Source organism: Notothenia rossii, assembly GCF_949606895.1.
Source record: "Notothenia rossii genome assembly, chromosome: 2".
Classification (NCBI taxonomy): domain Eukaryota; kingdom Metazoa; phylum Chordata; class Actinopteri; order Perciformes; family Nototheniidae; genus Notothenia; species Notothenia rossii.
In genome coordinates, this window is record NC_136904.1 from 84,706,312 (window position 1) to 84,725,962 (window position 19,651).

Below are 19,651 nucleotides of genomic sequence, written 5' to 3' on the forward strand. Positions count from 1 at the left end.
AAATAACATATTTTCTTATAAATTGCTTATTCTCTTCACTTCTTTTCAGCTTGACCACATCTAACATTTGAAATGGTCTATGATCTCTCACTCAAAAGCATATTTGTGTTTCGATAGTGTGCTCTTACTCCTACACCTCCTCCAACAAAAGTCTTTGCTTGTTTGTTGAGGCTTTTTGACTCTGAGGCATCGATGTGCTTTCACCACAGGAAGTCCCTGGTGATTCTGAGCAGGAAGATCTCCTCACACCTGCAATCACTTCTCAAATGACGTACATGACATTTTTACTTGAAAGCATTTCTTCAATTATTTTACAATTTTCAAAAGAAACTATTATTTGACGCAATATAGGTAGGTCTTCTTTTCTGAAAGTCATTCTGAGCTCAACAACATCAAAACAAAGAAAGGTGCGTCTAGGTAAGGGGAAGTTCTTTATTTCGCTGTCACACATTTACGTGAGAAAGATTCTAAATTTGAGATTTTATCACAGAGAATTGATCTTTCTATCAAAAAACAAAGTGTCTTACAAAAACAACTCTGACGATCAGATCTGAGAAGCCACATCCTCCAAGCGATTAACAGATGGGATGATGGGTACTTTCACAAAATAGGCCACAGATGGCACAAACTCCACAGCTTAATCAATCACAATGACCAATATGAAACTAAAAACACCTCACTGTAGTGTCACATGTCATTTTGAGAGCACACTGTTGTCGTTTCCAAAGTGTGTACTGGGAAGAGGTTTTGCAAAAGTAAGAGAGGCACACACACATTGGCAGAGAGAGAGAGAGGGAGAGAGAGAGAGAGAGAGAGAGAGAGAGAGAGAGAGTTACAACACATGAACACAAAACAAAACAGGCAGACGAATACAGCGGTGGTAAAACACAAATGAAATGGCACATTAACTAGTCAATATGAAAATAAAAGAAACTATTATAAAACATTAAAAACTGGCAATTTAAAACGACTTAGGTTATGGGATATAAGAGCAATTACATCGACCAATGGTTTCTTGTTCTCTGTCCTTAAGGATGTTTGTAGTCACATGTCATTTTGAGAGCACACTGTTGTTGTTTCAAAAGTGTGTACTGAGAAAAGGTTTTGCAAAAGTAAGAGGCACACACACATTGGCATAGAGAGAGAGAGACACAGAGAGAGAGAGAGAGAGAGAGAGAGAGAGAGAGAGAGAGGGAGAGAGAGAGATACACAGACAGAGAGAGAGAGAAAGAGAGAAAGAGAGGGAGAGAGAGAGGGAGAGAGAGCTACAACAGGATATTTTGTCACTATGGTTACGGCCAGCAGATACGGATCTTGATTTCTGTGTGTCATGCCGCTCTCATTTAGGAAAGAGCGGTTGTAGTGTTGTCAGGACAGTCCTTATAATTATTGGGTGTCTTCTGGATCAATGTGACTTCATCATACCTGCCGTGAAATATATTCAATCTGTGAGGTAAGTTTACTTTTTCAAACTTTCTTTAGGGTCAAGTTGAATCATTCATGGTAACTTAAACTAACATTCAAAATGTGTGTAATTTACACACATAACTGTATCAGTTTGCAGTTTAGCTTGTAATCGATGTTGTTGAAAATGTGGTGTAATTCCACAAAAACATATGCAAAAGTCTTAAATCTAATTACAAATCAAGTGTATAAACTATATTCTCTATCATTTAAATATAATAAATATTGAATTATGATAAACTGTGGTTTTCTATGAGGCACATTTACTGTTCAAAATACCGCAATCAAACACAGTCACAACACCAACAGCTAGAAGTGAATCACATTCACAAAAGCTCAGGTGTAAAAAAGTATATTCTTGACATAAAACACTGATTGATTTGTCAAACTTCAAAACATAGATCAATTTGATTGTTTTCCGCAATACCCCTTGACTTTAGTTAATAAGCCAGGAAACGAGTGTCTCGCACCATGTGCTCGAGCAGATAGCCACAGTCTGAGCGGGTTATCATTTTTTGCTCCAACAATATGACTTTCCAAAATGCCTTCCATTCTCAGGCAGAGCACCCTGGGGAGCTGACTTCCTCATAGACAAGCCCATCTTTCAACACCCTTTTTTGTTTTTGTGTTTTTGCAGTGTAAGTGCGAGTGCTGCAGCTGTATTCAGTAATCACAGTTAAGTTATGGTATTGTTCCCAGACTTCCTTCATGTCACTTTTAGCTACACAAGGCATGACAAACCCCCAGCTATGTCCTGTGAGTCAATTACACGCATGACTGGCTGAATGGGCTAATTTGTAAGACAAGGACAGTTACTGTTTGTCTGAACCCTTTCTTGCCTTCTTCATGTGTAAACAGGATGGAAATGTACCCAAAATGTTCTCTTTCATGCTCTGTCTTCCTATAGTATGTCAAACCGCAAACGTATTGCCCAATCATTGCTAAATTCAACCATACGTTTTAAAAAAAAAGTGCTTTACAGCATCAGTTGATCATCAAAACGAGAACAAACTATGTCTTATTTGAACTTTCAACTTTTGTTTTAAGAAATGTGAAGGCTTGCTTCATGGTGATCAAAACTGAGGCAAAAGTGAAGTGTGGTGTCTGCTGGGCTTTGCTCCAAAAATAACCACAAGGTGGCAATACACACCGCAGAAAGTAAACATTTCTATTTCAATGAAACTGTTTGCAACCTAAACCGTTAGATAATGGTTAAAGGAAGTCATTTTATCCGTGCTGTCATTATTTCTTCATTAATAATAATAATAATAATAATAACTTTTATTTATATAGCGCTTTTCAATAACCCAAAGTCGCTTACAAAAAAAAATTAAAAGTACAGAAAGGGGGTGAACAGGCAGAAGACAACATATTGGACAAGAAAAATTGAACATGAACATTACATGAACAGGCAGAGGACAACACAGGGGGGGAGCAAGCATAGGACAACGAGCAAAAGACAACATAATGGAAAAGAGGAAAGAAAAAGTTGATGAATGTATGAATAAGAGATGCAGCGTGGGGTATTAAAGCCTTAATATATGAGGAAGTCATCAGAATTCCATAAAAAAACAGATATTTATTATTAGAGGCAGACATTTACAGATTATGTTTTCCTTTTACATTTTCTCTAATTAAACTGCCAAAAAGTGCCATGTTTAAAGAAAACTACTGTAATTAATAAAAAGTATTATATTTGTCATCCCTTTTGAAAGGAAAGTCTTGCTATGGTTTTATTAAGCAAGAGTTGAATTCCAACCAAGGCATATACTCAGTGTATCATTGCTTTTTCACTTCTGACTTTGTTTCCTCTTAATACACATTTACTGTAAAATAGGAAAAGAAAGGGAAATAAAAACCTGTCTTAAAATTTGGAATTTCTCTGTTTGCAGTTACTGGTTCCTTAAATATCAAGATGGGTTCTACAGCTGCCCCGGTGATATTTACGGTCCCAACCACCAACAATGACTCTAATAAAACGACCTGCAACACCCTCTACGCCCACCGGGACTACGCCAGGGTCCTCATGCCTCTTTTCTATGTCATTGTGTTTGTTGTGGGGCTGCTTGGCAACTGCCTCGCCCTGCATGTCATCCGTCCCAATTTGAAGAAGATCAACTCCACCACCCTGTACTCCCTCAACCTGGTCGTCTCGGACATCCTCTTCACCCTCTCTCTGCCTTTGAGGATTATCTACTACGCCATGGGCTTCCACTGGCCTTTGGGCGAGACACTGTGCAAGATCTCCGGAATCATCTTCTACATCAACACCTACGCCGGGGTCAACTTCATGACCTGTCTCAGTGTGGACCGGTTCATCGCTGTGGTCCTGCCTCTGCGTTTCGCACGACTCAGGAAGGTCAGTAATGTGCGCTACATCTGTGTTGGGGTGTGGCTGCTGGTCCTGGCACAGACCCTCCCCCTGGTGGGCATGCCTATGACCAACAAAGAACCTGATGGCTTCATCACCTGTATGGAATACCCCAACTTTGAGAAGGTCGACCACATCGCAACTATCCTGCTTGGTGCTGTCTTCCTTGGTTTTGTCCTGCCTGTGTCGACCATTCTCATATGTTACTCTGTGTTGTGCTCCAAACTCCACTTTTCAGCCAAGTCCAACCATTTGACGGGAAAGTCTGGCCGGAGCCAAAAGGCCATTGGTGTGATCTGCTGCGTTTCCATAGTGTTTATTGTTTGTTACAGCCCCTACCACATCGACATCCTGCAGTACATGATCCGCAAACTAGTGTCTAGCCCTGATTGCGCCGATCTCACAGCCTTTCAGATATCGCTGCACATCACTGTGTGTCTGATGAACCTCAACTCCTGTTTAGATCCGTTTATCTACTTCTTTGCCTGTAAGGGCTACAAGAGGAAACTTCGTAAGCTGCTGAGGCTTCAGGTAAGCATGTCCTTCTCCAGTGCAGTGAGGACGTCGCCTGAAGGCTCCTCCAAGGACATTGTTGAGGGCAACAAGATCCCACTCAACAGCTCTATAGTAGGTTCAACCAGTGAAAGACTCACAGAGAGGAGATTCCGCCGGGAAGAGTAAACGAGAAAACTGGCACCAGTTACTCAAGATGAAAGGACTGTTTACGCCTGCTTTAATCCAAACCAGTCAAAATAGAGTTTGAACATTGAAATGGACTGCCTTCAGGGATGAGACTTGTTTGCATCAGAAAAGGCTTATAAAGGAACATGGACCAAATGAATCAACATTTTTTGAACGGAAATTCATCACTTCCTGTATTTGTGAGTTTATCAGAAAAGCAAAGATAACAAACTGTAGCTAAGGAAATATTTAAATAAAGCATGCTTCTCTCCTGTCCGTAGACTGGGCGTTCATGTGGAAGAACATGTTCGGAAGTGGACAGTCGATCCGATACAGTCATAGCCTTATTCAAATGTCTATTGACTGACAAATGTTGTCAAAGCTAGCCTCAAGTACGGTATGTGAAGAGTAAAGCAGGATACTCATCTGAAAATTACTTTTTGAAAGAAAAGAAAGTAATATTTGCAAACGGAAAGTGACCTCACATCCTCATTGTGTTACTTTAATGAACTGAGATGTAAAGGTAGAAGTGGTTTTCATTCCCAAATGAAATCAAAATCTCAGGTCATTTGCCTCAAGCTTCATTTCTGCAAACTGTTGTAATGTCTCAGGAAACGATACACTGTGCAATTGTCTTGCAAAGGAATGTATATGTATTGGTTCGAAAAGCACCACATATTTTTCAGTTGTAACATGACCTCAGTTGTTCTTGTGGTTAAAGTGTGTGTATTGTCATTTAATTAAAATGGGCCCTGTGAGGTTTTGCTTCTACAGAAGATGTGTTTTCCTTCCAGTGTATTCCCGATAATGCAATGTGTGTTTCATTTAGGTCTAACAAATCTTTTGAGTGCATTTAATTTCTCATTAAACATTTGCAAAGCCATTTTTTCTGTATTCTCACTCCAACATTGTTTACAATCAGCTGCACTTTGTTGAGAAGGAACCTGCTTGTCTTTGTTTGATCTGATGTAACTCCTGTCTTACGTGTATAGGACGAAATATTTTTTAGTCATATCATTGATGAAGAAGACCGAATCAACATGCCAATAGTGAAACATTGACTGTTCCCATCATTCACTGAAAGGGCCATGTCATGAGATCTGATGGATCAACCTAGGTTTGGTTGTGAAGGGAGTTCCTCAAGCATCCATTTTGGATAAACTTAATTTAATCTCAACTCTACTGTCATTCATGTAGATGCCACCAGTATTAACATTTGTGTAACATGGCAGCTTTGAGTTAAAAAGATAACTTATATGTCTAACTTTAAGTCATACAAACTCTTGTTTGAAACCTACTATGCTATGCAAAGCCTAGAAACAGTAGAAACAAAGTAATTGTCCAAAGACAACCTGAGATAGGATGTTTCTGCCGACAACAATTGCTTATTTCTCTCTTCAATACAACTGGGCGACTAGAGTATGGACTATGGACAATCTGCTGTTATGGTTAAGCGGTAGACCATGTTGATGGCACACATCTATGGTTCGGGTTAGGATACTAAAACAGTTGGTTTGTGGTTGACAGCAGTATGTGGTAATGTTTTTATTGAAGCACAAATTATGTTTTACAAGTTGTCTCAACATCCCAACTACATTACTTACACATTATGCAAAGGCTACACTGCTTCCTGTACTGTTACTGAAGTGTATCACGAGATATAAATAATGCACTTCAGTCATCCAATGAATAAGAGTGTGACTACAATTCATGCAGAAAAAGCGTGTTGGTGTAGCATAGCAACGTAATTACAGTACCAACAGTTTATAGGCTGCTTAATAAGTTGTGTCAAGGTACTGTGTATATAAGTAACACTTAGAGATACATACAGTATGTGTAAGTGTTTCTACCTACAGTCTACTTTCGGATTCATATTTGTTTCCCTCTGTCTTTAGATGTGGGTGGATATAGTTATTATTCTTAGATTTCGCCTGAATAGATTATATAGTTCTATATGGTTGAATTATATTGATGCTTTTAATACTTTGTATGTTAAATTAGTACTTTGGAAGAGGTTAGTCTTAGCTATTTAATTTTAAAGACTACTTTCGTGGATGATCACACTCAATTCGAAATAGAAACTTTATTCATCACAACCTTCATGTCTTCATGTGTGATCACGTGTGGTGCTTTCGGAAGGCCTCGACAGCAGATGGCACGGAAACTAGTCACAGGTCACAAAACAAGGAGCACTGGAGAAAAGTGCATTTCATCATGTTGACGGCACAACTACATCAGTCGCACCAGTCACTGCCAAGGCTCCAACTAAATCACTGATCCAAATGTGTTTATAATGAACTAAATAGAACACAGTACTTCGTGTTTGTAAAAGTTGAAATTTAAATAATTCGTCCTAATGTCGATTTTCTTTCATAACAATGTCATGGCAAGAGGGTTTTTACTCAAATGTAGTTCTCAATTCCAGGAGCAGCTAAATAAAAATATAGGCTTTAATATACATTTCTTCATTTTACTTTCCAGAAATGTGTCCCTTGCTGATAGTCTATCCACTTGTTTTGCAATGAACACTGTATTTCACACATATAATTGCCATCTGCTTCATGGCTCCCTTTTCTTCTATCGCCTGAATTCTTTCGGGATTAAAGGGATGGGCTGGAAACACCAGATCATTTACAGTTATAATAGATAATAATAATAGAGCCTTTCCCTAGACCTTTTATTTATTTATTATCACCCTTTTATCTTATTTTATTCTTTTTACTTATTTATTTTTATTTATTGCTTTTTATTCTTTTTACGATGTTAGCACTTCGGGATTTGAATGCATATGAAGTGCTTTATAAATTAAAGCCATTATTATTATTATTATTAGTTACATAATTAAATGTATCTAAAGATCTGAAACACCGCCAGAAAATCAGGTAAAGATTGTGAAGTGAAGTTTTGATACCACTCTGCATTTATTTTGACTTAGTAAAGTTCTTCCCCCCTTAAAATTCACTTTTTCTGATTTGTACTTCTGTCAGTTTGACGGCAGGGAACATTTCTCTGCTCACCTTAAAATATATCTTAAGATGCTTTAATAGTTGATTATTACTGTATGTATCTTACGTAAGTGTGATGTGTGAAACTAGCTTTCAGCGAACATATATTGAGAATTGACTTTTCAGGGAAATAGGAGATGTCTTGTGTCCATTTTCTTTTATTAACTGTTGGGGAAATATTTTCCAAGGCCCATAACTTTGACCCAGTTTATCAGTTCAAACTGTCCTGACTGAGCACACGCACCGGTAACCTTGGCTGCTGTGCTCTCAGTGTTCTGTCTCCCTGTTCCTGCCTGTTGGCGTCAGCTGATAGAGGTGTTATCATTCTATCTTGTTCTGCAGCATGTTGATTATTCTCTCTGAACTACCTAAATGCATGGGTCTGGGGTAGAGTTCTTCAGATTTGACGTGGCAACCCTACCGTGAAGTCAGAACCTCTGACTCTTGGACTTGTTTTGTGAGTCCTCCGGCCGAAGCTCCTAAATAAACCATCAGTGTTTGCCATCAAAGCTCCAGCTCTCCCCGTGTCTCCTTCCTGAATCGGTGACTCCCAATGCATTGCTACACAGAAGTTTCTCCCACATTAACAATAGTCAATTTTGAGGGAGAAGAAGTAGAAGTATTTCTTACTTAAGCATTTATTGTAGAAATGCCATATCACACACACACATACTATTCTTCAAAGAAAAGTATTTTGTTATCTCTTGAAAAAATGTCTTTAAGAGTCTTAAACTTCCCTTAGCAACTCAGTCATGGACAGAAAGAAAAAGACAAGATTGGTATTGTTGTTGAAAAGGAGACATACTGTAACAGGAAAATAAAAATGTGATAGGATAACATTTAAACATTTCAGACTATAAAACAGAAAAGTGATTTTTAAATTTCAAGTACGAATTTGGATTCTGCAAAATCCCCTTCTGGATGATTGCTACAATTGAAATATGATCTAATACATTATATATTATCGAAGCTTATTTTAGTTGGGTGAAAAACAGATTATTTTTAGACACAATCAATGATTAGGCACAGACACGTAAAACCCTGAAGTCTGACAGTTGTGTAGTGATTTGTGTTGGCCTCTAGAGGGCAGTGTGAATCAGGGTAAAGCAGTGACAGCTAGAAAGTTGAAAAGGAACTCACAGGCACCTTATACCAAATCCAAATATTGGCAGGTGTAACAAGGGTTCATCTTTGTTTGTTTGATAAACAAGAATGGCAGAGTAATACCATGATTTAAGGGAAGTACAACAAAAGCGAAGATACATTCCTGTAAGACAAATGCACGTACTAATTTATGTACTGTGAAAAAGGTGAGTAATAAAGACCAATGATTTATAATGTACTGTTTACAGAGGCAACCAGATGACAAATATCAAAGAGAGGAAAACATCACACAGACTGTTGTCATAACAACATATTGCAATGAACACAAAGTACCATCTGCTATGAGATTGTTAAGACACATCGAGAGGACAAGCCGATAGATCATTATTTCCAGCGAATAGGAATTAGGCTGAATGAGCAGATTTCATATAATCAAAAATAATGTCGTGGATGTGGAAAGAAGTTCAGCAACAAACTGCATTATTCAAATACAATGTGTGACAAATAGATATAACCTTTAGTGGAAGGCTCGCGTAGGGCAGTCAAATGAAACGAAGGAGGAAATGATCTAACTCGTGGGATTGTGTGATTTGCTCTTTGTTTCATACAAGAATGGAAAGTACCAGTTAGGAGATAAGGGGAAGAAGCTTTCATTGCACAACGTTCTTTGAGCCAAATGTCCTAATTCCTAGTTGTTACCAGCTCACACACACACATTAATCACACAAATGAATCTGTATTCAATCCAGGTCCAGACTGACCTTGAGCTTTTCACCTGAGGTATGCGCTTTGCATCCATTAAGTCGACGTGGTGTAAAACCATCTCACAGCATCAGCGTGAAGTGTCTATTACCACCGTCTTATTTCCTGTTTATATGGCAACTGCCTCAACATCCTGTTTTTAATTACTTCTCTCCAGCAGCAGATGCTTCTCACAGCAACCTGCTGTGGATTACTCCCCTGAGAACTAATGTGCTGTGACAGACCCCACTTTTCCAATCAATAACTCGCCCTAAATCTGCCATCTCTCTGCCTGCCAAACACACTCCCACTTCTAATGGCACATCATTTTCTTTAAGGGGGTGTAATTGCAGACTGTGGAAAGCAGTAGCCCTTTGTGTTCCAACTACGCAGATACTGTAAAGGAATCTAAAGTACAGAAACTACAGCACACAGGAAGTGATGGGGGGCTTTACACTGTGCTCAGTCTCACCACCATTTCCATCACATTACCCTTTGAGAAAGCATTCACTTCCCTGTTTTGGCTGAGTGCTCAGATAAATCGCTGTGCCGCTTCATAAACCTGTTGGCGCAAGCTTGTCAAGATGTTTGTGTGATTTCTGCGGTAAGTGCAGTCTTTTATTGTTCAGGCAAGGCTACCTGATCTGTTTGACCTTTAAAATGGACACACATGTTTGACAGTCACTTTCTGTTTGTGTGTGCGAGTGCTTTGGTGCTGAGTAAAGGGACAAACGTATTTGAATTACCCTATTTGTTTTATCCATGTCTTAATAAGCTTGCTTATTTAAAACGATATCACACAATTCGCAGATAGATAAAGTACGGTAAACAATGGTTAACTGTACACATTTCAAATCAAGAAACAGTATTCACTTTCACTTCCACATTGTCCCCCTGAACACAGATTATAGTACATCAATTCTTTATACAGTATAATGTGTATTTCGTTATTTATTGGCTTTAAATATTTGTTTCTCTATTCATTTTTTTATTAACCACACATCTAGACATAGACGATCTGTTTCTCTTCCTCTCTCTCGCAGTTCAGCTGCTCAGCTTTTAATAAATACGTATTTAAATGATCAAGAGTCATGTTGTGTAAAACACAATAATGTATAGCACTTACTCCATTCTTGTGTATTCACATATTTATTTGGTTTATGTGTTCGTTTATTAATATATATTTTAATTAACCACACATCTAGACAAACATGGTCTGTTTCTCTTCCTCTCTCTTTCAAAATGCAGCTGCACAGCTTCTAAAAATAAGTATTTAAATGATCAAGCAGCAGGTTCTACAAGCTGTAAAACCCAGATCTGTACAGAAGCCGCCTCTGGCTAACTCACCTGCAGTTTCTTCCGGAAACAGAATTTTCTCACACGTTTTTTCTCTCATATAGTTTGTTTCCCTGTACTCATGTTGAAAGGAAAATCACTCTTCTATGGAATTTGTTGGTTGTTTTTTTCATAGATTTCCAACTCAAGTGGACTTGTGACTTCTACAATATGTTCAAAAGTAAGTTGCACTACTTGTCCGTCTGATCTTTTTAAACTAGGTGTATTACTTTATGTAAAGGCACCACTTATAGCCAATATATCACTTTTACCTCCTGAAGACCTCGCTAGAAGCACATGACCTTTCAACAGAAGTGAATTAACAGGACTTCAGCTCCAATCATGAAAACAAATTGGCTTTAAAGAGCAAAAAAATATGATGAATGGATTACTCAATAGAAATAAACACCAATTTACTGCTGTTTTGTGCAAGTTTCAGGATGGAGCTGGATCTAAACTCCTCCAACATGTCCGTGGAGCCTGTTCGGCCGGAGCAGGGACCGGTGGAGTACCGCATGGCAGGCCTAGTCTTCTACTGCATCGTCTTCATCGTAGGATTCATAGTGAATATCACTGCTTTATGGGTGTTTTCTCTCACCACCAAGAAGAAGACCTCTGTCACTGTCTACATGATAAACGTGGCGCTGGTGGACCTCACCTTCATCTTGCTGCTACCCTTCAGAATAGTCTACCACTATTTCGACTATTGGCCCTTTGGAGACGTTTTCTGCAGAATCAGTGCCGCTCTGACCATCTTCTACCCCTGCATGGCTCTGTGGCTCTTTGCTCTGATCAGTGCTGACCGCTACATGGCCATTATTCAGCCGAAGCACAGCAAAGAGCTGAGGAACATCCCAAAGGCCGTGGTGGGGAGTCTTGGGGTGTGGCTCATGACTCTGGGCAGCACCGTCCCCCTGATCTTCTCTGAGGACGATCCAGACAGCGTCTCCAACTACACCACCTGCATCAAAATGCAAGACATCATCTACATGCGCCGCGACAACCCCGTCAACTTCGTACGACTCTTGTTCTTCTTCCTGGTTCCCATATGTATAATGATTGTCTGCTATATTGTCATTGTGGATAATCTGAAGCACGGCCGCACCTCTAAACTCAAACCTAAAGTCAAGCAGAAGTCAATCCGGATTATCATCACACTCATTGTCCAAGTGTTGGTGTGTTTTGTGCCCTTCCATGTGTGTTTGGTGCTCCGTTTAGTGGGGACGGGCCAAGATGGCGGGTTTAGCACATGGGCTGTCTTCACCACATTCCTGATGAACATGAGCACAGTGTTAGACATCATTTTGTTCTACATTGTCTCCAAGCAGTTCCAGGACAGGGTGATCAGCGTGATTCTGTACAGGAACTATCTGCGGAGTGTGAGACGGAAAAGCAGGCACACGGGCAGCGTCCGATCAATGAGCAACTTGACCAGCGCAATGATTTGACGCGAGCATCACACTTTCATGTCAAAAAACAAACTGTTATCTACTGTGCTTGCTTTGGCGCAATGTAACACTGAATGCTTGAATCTGTACATAGTTCATTATCGAGAGGATCAGAACTTGCAATTAATTTCCAAAGTGTAATTTACACTCACAGTATGGGAGCGAGTGCTGCTGTTGTGGCAAAAAACATCTGTGTTCAGAGCTGATTGACTCGCCCATGAGACGTTTGTTTTTGTGAATCTTTGCTCTAGCAGACAAAGCACGAGTGTCTGTGGCTCAGGCGTTATACATGCAGGTGAAAATAAAGCTCATAATCATTCAAACATAGCCCACAGTATCACAGTGTTTGCTTTGTTATTTTGCATCAATGATTCTTCTCAGCCATGTGAATCAAGAACTATGAATGACCTGATTGCCTCCACGGGGGGAAACTAACAGGAAACAATAGTGGGTTGTTAAAGGTTGCTGCTTTTTGTTTGTGGTGGCTACACCATTTTTGGAACATTGCCTCTCAGTGTTGCACCGTGGTTTAAATATAACCATCAATTCAAATACGTTTCCTTAACCAGCGTCACTTCATTGTTTCATATTTGTGGAGTCTGAGTTACCATTTGATACAAGACATCGTTTTAGCACAAACCACAATCGTCCTGGAAGGTGCTGTTAATATATCGACCAGGTGAGGGCAGCATGGCACAGCTAGACCCTATCTGCCTGAAAGAGAAGGAAACACTGCTTTTTTTACTTTTAAATTGAAAAGTGTAAGGTTCTTGATTCTCTGCTATAGAGTTATTTATACTTGTAAAGATATATTTGAACTTGAACTGTTTTGTATCTGTATTTTGTTAAATCTCAATTGGCTTTATAAAATAACCATTCCACTTCATCAGAAGAGAAGTTGTTAACTCGTAACAGCTTCCTCAACCGGGAGTGAGACCAAAGTGTGTTTATGGCGCAATAGGAATCGTATTGATTAGATGTTAAATGATTCAGCCACTTGAAGTGCATGTAACAGTAACATCCTCACGAGATGTCAGCTAGGCTATTTAGCAGATTTAAAGCAACCTTAACCTTAAAAACAGAACATATTTTCTGCATATAGAGTCTTTATGTCAGGTCTCTGCTGTAAGCAAAACGATGTAGAACATGCATTGTGTCCACGATGTATACCTAAAAGGACGGAAAAGTGAGGATTTAAAAAGGTACTAAATGTGTGACGGTTCTGTCTCTATGGAAAGACTGTATAATTGAAATGAAGGAAACACTCATCTTGAGCAAGATGGTTTGATAGGTGTCCTGCACAAACAGCAAATCATTGATTTGGGGTTGCCAATTGTTAGAATAATCTAGTTAGTGTGTGTGTCACACCAACACACCCCTAACTGGATTAGACAGTGAGTCAGTGTGGCTGAGTAACTATGTAGTGTCTCATACAATTAGACAGTCTGGGCGTCCTGCGGTGTGACCACATGTACCTTAGCATAGTAGTGTATTGCTGATCGATTGCCAACAAACTAAATACATTGTGATATACTGTCAAATTGAGATTGTGTTTTCTTTTTCAAGCCCCGTTTAATTTAGGTAAGTAAATATAATACGGTGGTAAGCGAAAAAAATACACTCAAGAGTCCATGTGGTGCTCGGTTGGTTTGTACAGTGGGATAAAGATGGACTAGATTTACACTGTGCTTAACAAGAGGAGGCAGGTTACAAGATTTCCATCTCACATGGAATTCTGGGAACTGCAGTTCATCACATGATGATAGGTTTATTGGCCGGCGGACTACAAGTGAATTTATAACCAAGAGGTCAAAGGTCAAATGAAACATCAGAGGGTCGTCTATCTGTCCCACCTGTTAGACATCAAAGGAAAACCAGTCACGCTGCTCACAGCAACTGGCATTTAAAACAATTAAGTTTCCTGTCAAGTCCCTGTGATGAATTATCCGGAAGCTTTACCCGCTGTAATTCTAAATCTTCCCAACAAGTGCCTTTGTTGTAGAGAAATTAATGAAAACAAGATTGTCTTTCATAGGAGCTGATCTAACAGCGCGACAGCCAGCTGCTCTTCTTTGGGAATAAAAACAGTCAGCATTAAACACAGCTCGCACAATATACTTTTTTTTTCTTCTACCACTCGTGTGGAAAACAAATCAGGCGGCGAGCGCAGTGGCCATCTGTTTTGTTATTTGATATGTGTGAATACATGTTGTAATGACTTTGTTTGTGAATCACTCTGCGCGGCAGAACACACGAGAGCTCTCGAAGTGCTGGAGTGTTCAAAGCTAATCATATAATTGGACACAATAGTCGATGACAAATGGAGACGCTTGGAGCCAGCCAGCTGGGGAAGTGAATATGTAATCATTGTAAAATCATATCATTTTTGCATATTTGAAGACAGCTTAATAGAGTTTGCGTGTCAGCACACCATCAAATGATGATCAGAGACAGTGTTGCTGTATTTGTTTTTCTTTAGAGTGCTTGGTTGAATTACTTATCTTTGTTACAATTAAAAAGTGTTGCACAAGAGTTTGTGTCTTACAAGTTTGTTTTTGTTCAATGCCATTTTGAATGTTGAAACAGATTTCGGACAAATGACCCCTGTGAATATAAAAAAAGAAATATGGTACATCAGTGAACTGCCTTCACCAGGGGTAATTCTGCACTTTGCCAGGAGCTATGTGTAAATACTGTTTTGAAAGAATGGGAATGCAGGTAATATTGTACCTGAACAGCACACGATTTTCTACCGACAGTACTCGAAACCTTGTTAGCAAACAAAGTCGTAAAGGTTAGCTCAAGTGAATGGATACATGGGTGGAATAACATCTAAAAGTGGTTAAAATATTAGGCGCAAACAATGTAATAGTTTGTTAAAGTATTGGATAATTTGTTGAAATGTCCAACTGATGCCACCACAAGTTCTGGTACAACAAATTCAATCTAGACCAAACCAACCTAAACATTAAAAGGAAAATGTTATTAGTTAAATCATTATAAAAATATCATGTTATAGAATTAATAGTCTTAATTAAAATCCAACTTCAAAGCAATTAAAACGAACATTTCTTTAACATGATTGATAGTGCTAATGGAGTTAGAGTAAAGGCCTGTGGGGGTGCGTCAGAGAAAAAATGTTTTAGAAGCCTATTTATAACATATCAGAAATGGTTCAAAGCCATCATAATATCTGCATATGATCTCATTTAGCACGTACTGTTTACTTGCTGTGTTGTTGTTTTTGACAAAACAGAATATGTTGCAGTTTGGTTTTGAAGCACTGGAACGTTCACTTTTACTATATCATTAGTCTTCATATTGTTTCCATTAGAGAGCGAGAGGACATGAAAGAGAGCCCATAACGTTATATAGATACTGTACACATCCACAGCCTCGCCTGGGCCTCCTCGTCTACTGTACGGCATTAGCAGCAAGCAGCTGCCTGCGTTTACATCATTTAGCGTTTCTCTCAGGGCACTTTAATACACTGAACCTCTCCCCTGGTAAACTTTACAATAGGATGTAGAAGGATACTTCTAGACTGCCATAGGAAATGAGAGGCACATGTGTGTGGATGTAGCGGTGCAACAGTGGGTTCCCCCCTGTGATGCTGAGCTTAAGGGCGGCGCAATAAGACTAATGGATTCCTTTCGCGGACAAAACTAGGTTAAGCACATGAGCTATTGTCCTTATCACCGCACAACGAAAACTTGAACAGTAGGAACGGTGTGAGGTATTCAATTTCATTCTGTACACATGATGGCTCTGCAGTAATCTTTTCCTTTGGCAATGGCAATCTACTCCTGGATTGTCTTTAGTCTCCATTAAAAGGAGATAATCTACTGCAAGAGTTTCAAATGCTGCTAAACTGACTCCAATTGACCCTGCCGTTAGCAGAGAACAGAAGAAGAGGAAATGTTTGGCCTTGATTACAGCTGTGTGTCTATTTTAGCAGATTGTTCTGTTGCTGATTCACACACAGACAGCCACCATTAGCACGTATAAATAATGTAAGGCCCTCATCTCTCTCTGTTTTTTTTCCAACTCTCTACTCAGCTAAGTGCCTGCATGGAAACCTTGGCCTCCTCCTTGTCAGGTTCTCCATAGATTAGTATACGATTTATTTTAAGTCTGTAGAAAGAAGCATGTTCTTGACAAGTGTTCCGTTCAATGCATGTGGGAATGTTTTTAATTGTATCATGTGAAGTGGAATAGGAGCTCCGGTGGGGACTGTGTCAGATTGTGTTAATATTTAATCCGGTCTCACTTCAGTTTCCTCATGATCCATGGTATCGTAAGAGCAGAATAGGAAAGCAACATTACGGGATGGATAAAGAGACACGAGTTAAGACATTGTAGCTCCAGGACGCTGTCTCAGTCAGGATGCAGCGTTGTGAAAAGCTTGTGAAGACACCATTACAAGACTCTTCTCCGCCGAGGCCTGGGCCATTGTGCCCCGAACAGGGATTGATATTACGAGGGCTAATGCTAATGCACTCACTTCAGCTGATGTGCATCTAAAGAGAGCCGACAGACAAATTGAATGTAAAAGCAGGTAGAGAGGAAGCGGTGTGTGTGTGTGTGTGTGTGTGTGTGTGTGTGTGTGTGTGTGTGTGTGTGTGTGTGTGTGTGTGTGTGTGTGTGTGTGTGTGTGTGTGTGTGTGTGTGTGTGTGTGTGTGCCTGGGAGGACACAGTGTGAACCTGTGGTGTGTGTTTGTGTGTGAGAGAGAGAGAGAGGGAAGGAGGGAGAGAAGGAGTGCAGAGCGAGAGAGGCCTTTCACTTCCTCTGTGTGCACATCACGTCTCCTCTCCCTGAGCTCAATTACAGGATTGATACTCAGAGAGGAAACTTCATCATGTCATACAGATGTCTTCACTGGGAGAAAGAGGGAGACGATGCATGTTGTCATTTAACGTGACATGGTCTGTGCTCATTCAAAACAAACAGAATGAGAAACAGTCCGACTATAGATTTCATTATAGGCTAATAATAAATGCGGAGCACCAGTAAAGAGTGGGAACTCGCTGGAGGAGGAACGGCAAATACTTACTGACAGAAGAGCGAACTGGAGGCGGCCATGCCTGTTGGATGGAGAATTTAACAATTCTGCTGAGTGAATTAATCTAAAACAATAACTTGTAAACAATAATACTCTTTCAGTGAGCCATTCAGCTCCATCACAGTAAACATTTTTTACAACCCAGACAGCTCTATAAAGTGCTTTAGGCATCACTGGGCACGACCGTCATTAGTCAGTGCCTGTGTGTTATCTGAATAAAACCACTGTGTCGGTGGTGGTGCTGCGCAGACACAAGCCCATATCTATTTTACAGTGTTTCATTTCAAACGTGACACAAGCAGAGCACACACTCCACAACGATGGCCGTGTTTTGCTTTAATTTGATTAGGTTTTGTCTCAGCAAATGCCAAGTCCTGTTTTGCCTCAAGAACATATCTCTTAATCACGTTCCATCCAGGCTGTCTTTCATCTAAATCTCACAGACGTGGCTCACACCCAACTTTATTTCGCTGAAAGGTAGGGGAAAAAAGCACACAGGCGCACACACACACACACACACACACACACACACACACACACACACACACACACACACACACACACACACACACACACACACACACACACACACACACACACACACACACACACACACACACACACACACACACACACACACACACACACACACACACACACACACACACACACACACACACACACACTACAAGGGGGAATACAATGACAAAAGCCTAGCTCTCATCTCTGTCACATAAAGTGATGTTTTGTGTTTAGCTGTGTGCGACTGAGGTGCGGGTGTGTGTGTGTGTGTGTGTGTGTGTGTGTGTGTGTGTGTGTGTGTGTGTGTGTGTGTGTGTGTGTGTGTGTGTGTGTGTGTGTGTGTGTGTGTGTGTGTGTGTGTGTGTGTGTCTGCAGGGCTCAGATCCATGTTGTTTGGTTTGTTTCTCCATTAAGAGAGCTGTAAAGGAGAGGGAACAGATGGCTGCTGGCCCGCTCTGTCCTGCATCCTCTCACAACTGCCACACTTCCTGTGCGTCCATTAATCTTCTCTCACTACTCCTGCAGCACAACTTTATTAAAACAACTCAGGAGAGAGCGAACAACAAGCCTGCGCAGCTGTCAGGAGCAAAAGACAGAACCATTCGTCCACAGAAGAACGGCCTCGGATTTCTAGACGCATCTGTAAAACAGCTCGAGTAGAAGCTGCTTGGCTTTGAAGCAGGCTCTGCAAAGCGCTCGCTGCAGTGGAGACACAATAAATGCTCATTACAACGCAGCTGGAACTGCTGTTGTTGCGTAGTTCATAGGCATAGTTTGTCAAACTTAAACATGTGAGGCCCTTGCTCCCTGTCTGGGAAGGACTACTGTTTCCTTCTGCTCTGAGAACATGTGGGAAATCCTCTGTAATAGTAAAGCTTTGCCTGAGTGATGAAACCTCATAAAAACTAAATCTACAAATCTAATAAACAAACTGCTAAGATTATCACTTCTAAATGTGGTGTTTGTTTGTTTTAAAAAGACAATAAAATGGTTCTCTTAGCTAATTAGTGTTGACACGTTGAAGGGAAATCAGATTTGCATTTCCACACCACACATAAGTGAGAGAAAAATACCTGATGCCTTAAGACCTACATTTGTTTCCCTTCCTGATGGTTCTCACAGGAGGAAATATATTAGTATTTAGTCGGCCTGTGCACATTTACATGTAGCATGCTGTCATGACAAACATTCTGGGAACGTAGCTCTATTTGGCCCTGCACTCTGTGTCCGTAGCAGTCAGCGGGTAAATTGAAAAATCAATTCCAATTTAAATTATTGGAATAAAGAACTCCAGGAGCTGGAGATAAAAAAAAAAGCAGAGGAGAAAAAACTCTCTTCTTCAAGATCCCCTTTAATTGGAAAGTCATTTCTTCAGGGTATTCTAATGGTTCTGAGGGAAGATTGCAAAATAAAGTTGATGAGCTGGGGGGAGGTTAATAGCGCGCGCTTGTGTTTGTGTGTGTTCGACTGACCCTGTGTGTTTTCTTTGCTTTGCCACGCAGTGTTCAGTCTTCCCCTCCCTTATGACAGAGGCACCAAATGAAGACTAATCCAGTGGGCTCACACACACTCAGACACACACTCCCTCACGCCTGTGGTCACTCGTCTCATCCATCTGCTATCTGGGGGAGTGTCGGGGGCTCTTGGGTCAAACTAAATTAACCATCCCTCTCTCACAATTGTAAAAATGTAATTGACTTAATATAACCAACCCTGGTGATTTGGATATTTCGTGCTGTGAGTAATTGTGTGAAAGCTTACAGACGCCACTTCAGATTTGGAGCGTCTTCAAAGTCTAATATTGTATTGATGTATCGTGACAAAGTGGGTTTGCGGTGGAAGCTAATTTAGAAAAATGACAACAAGACTATTGTGAGAGTAATGTAAGTTATTGAAAATGTGTACTCTTTGTATTT

The 19,651-nt window shown here is 40.2% G+C and overlaps 2 protein-coding genes across 2 annotated transcripts; both read left to right on the forward strand.

The window, feature by feature from the left end:
* Positions 1–1,247: 1,247 nt before the first annotated feature.
* On the forward strand, positions 1,248–5,399 carry gpr183a (G protein-coupled receptor 183a). The gene is made up of 2 exons (XM_079667067.1): positions 1,248–1,453; positions 3,357–5,399. The coding sequence occupies exon 2, from the start codon at positions 3,380–3,382 to the stop codon at positions 4,514–4,516; it is 1,137 nt and encodes a 378-aa protein (XP_079523193.1). The 5' UTR covers positions 1,248–1,453; positions 3,357–3,379; the 3' UTR covers positions 4,517–5,399.
* A 4,413-nt stretch (positions 5,400–9,812) lies between these two features.
* Positions 9,813–12,476, forward strand: gpr18 (G protein-coupled receptor 18). Its single transcript, XM_079667069.1, has 3 exons — positions 9,813–9,970; positions 10,838–10,882; positions 11,135–12,476. Exon 3 carries the CDS (start codon positions 11,142–11,144, stop codon positions 12,147–12,149), a length of 1,008 nt encoding a protein of 335 aa, XP_079523195.1. The 5' UTR covers positions 9,813–9,970; positions 10,838–10,882; positions 11,135–11,141; the 3' UTR covers positions 12,150–12,476.
* Positions 12,477–19,651: the final 7,175 nt, after the last annotated feature.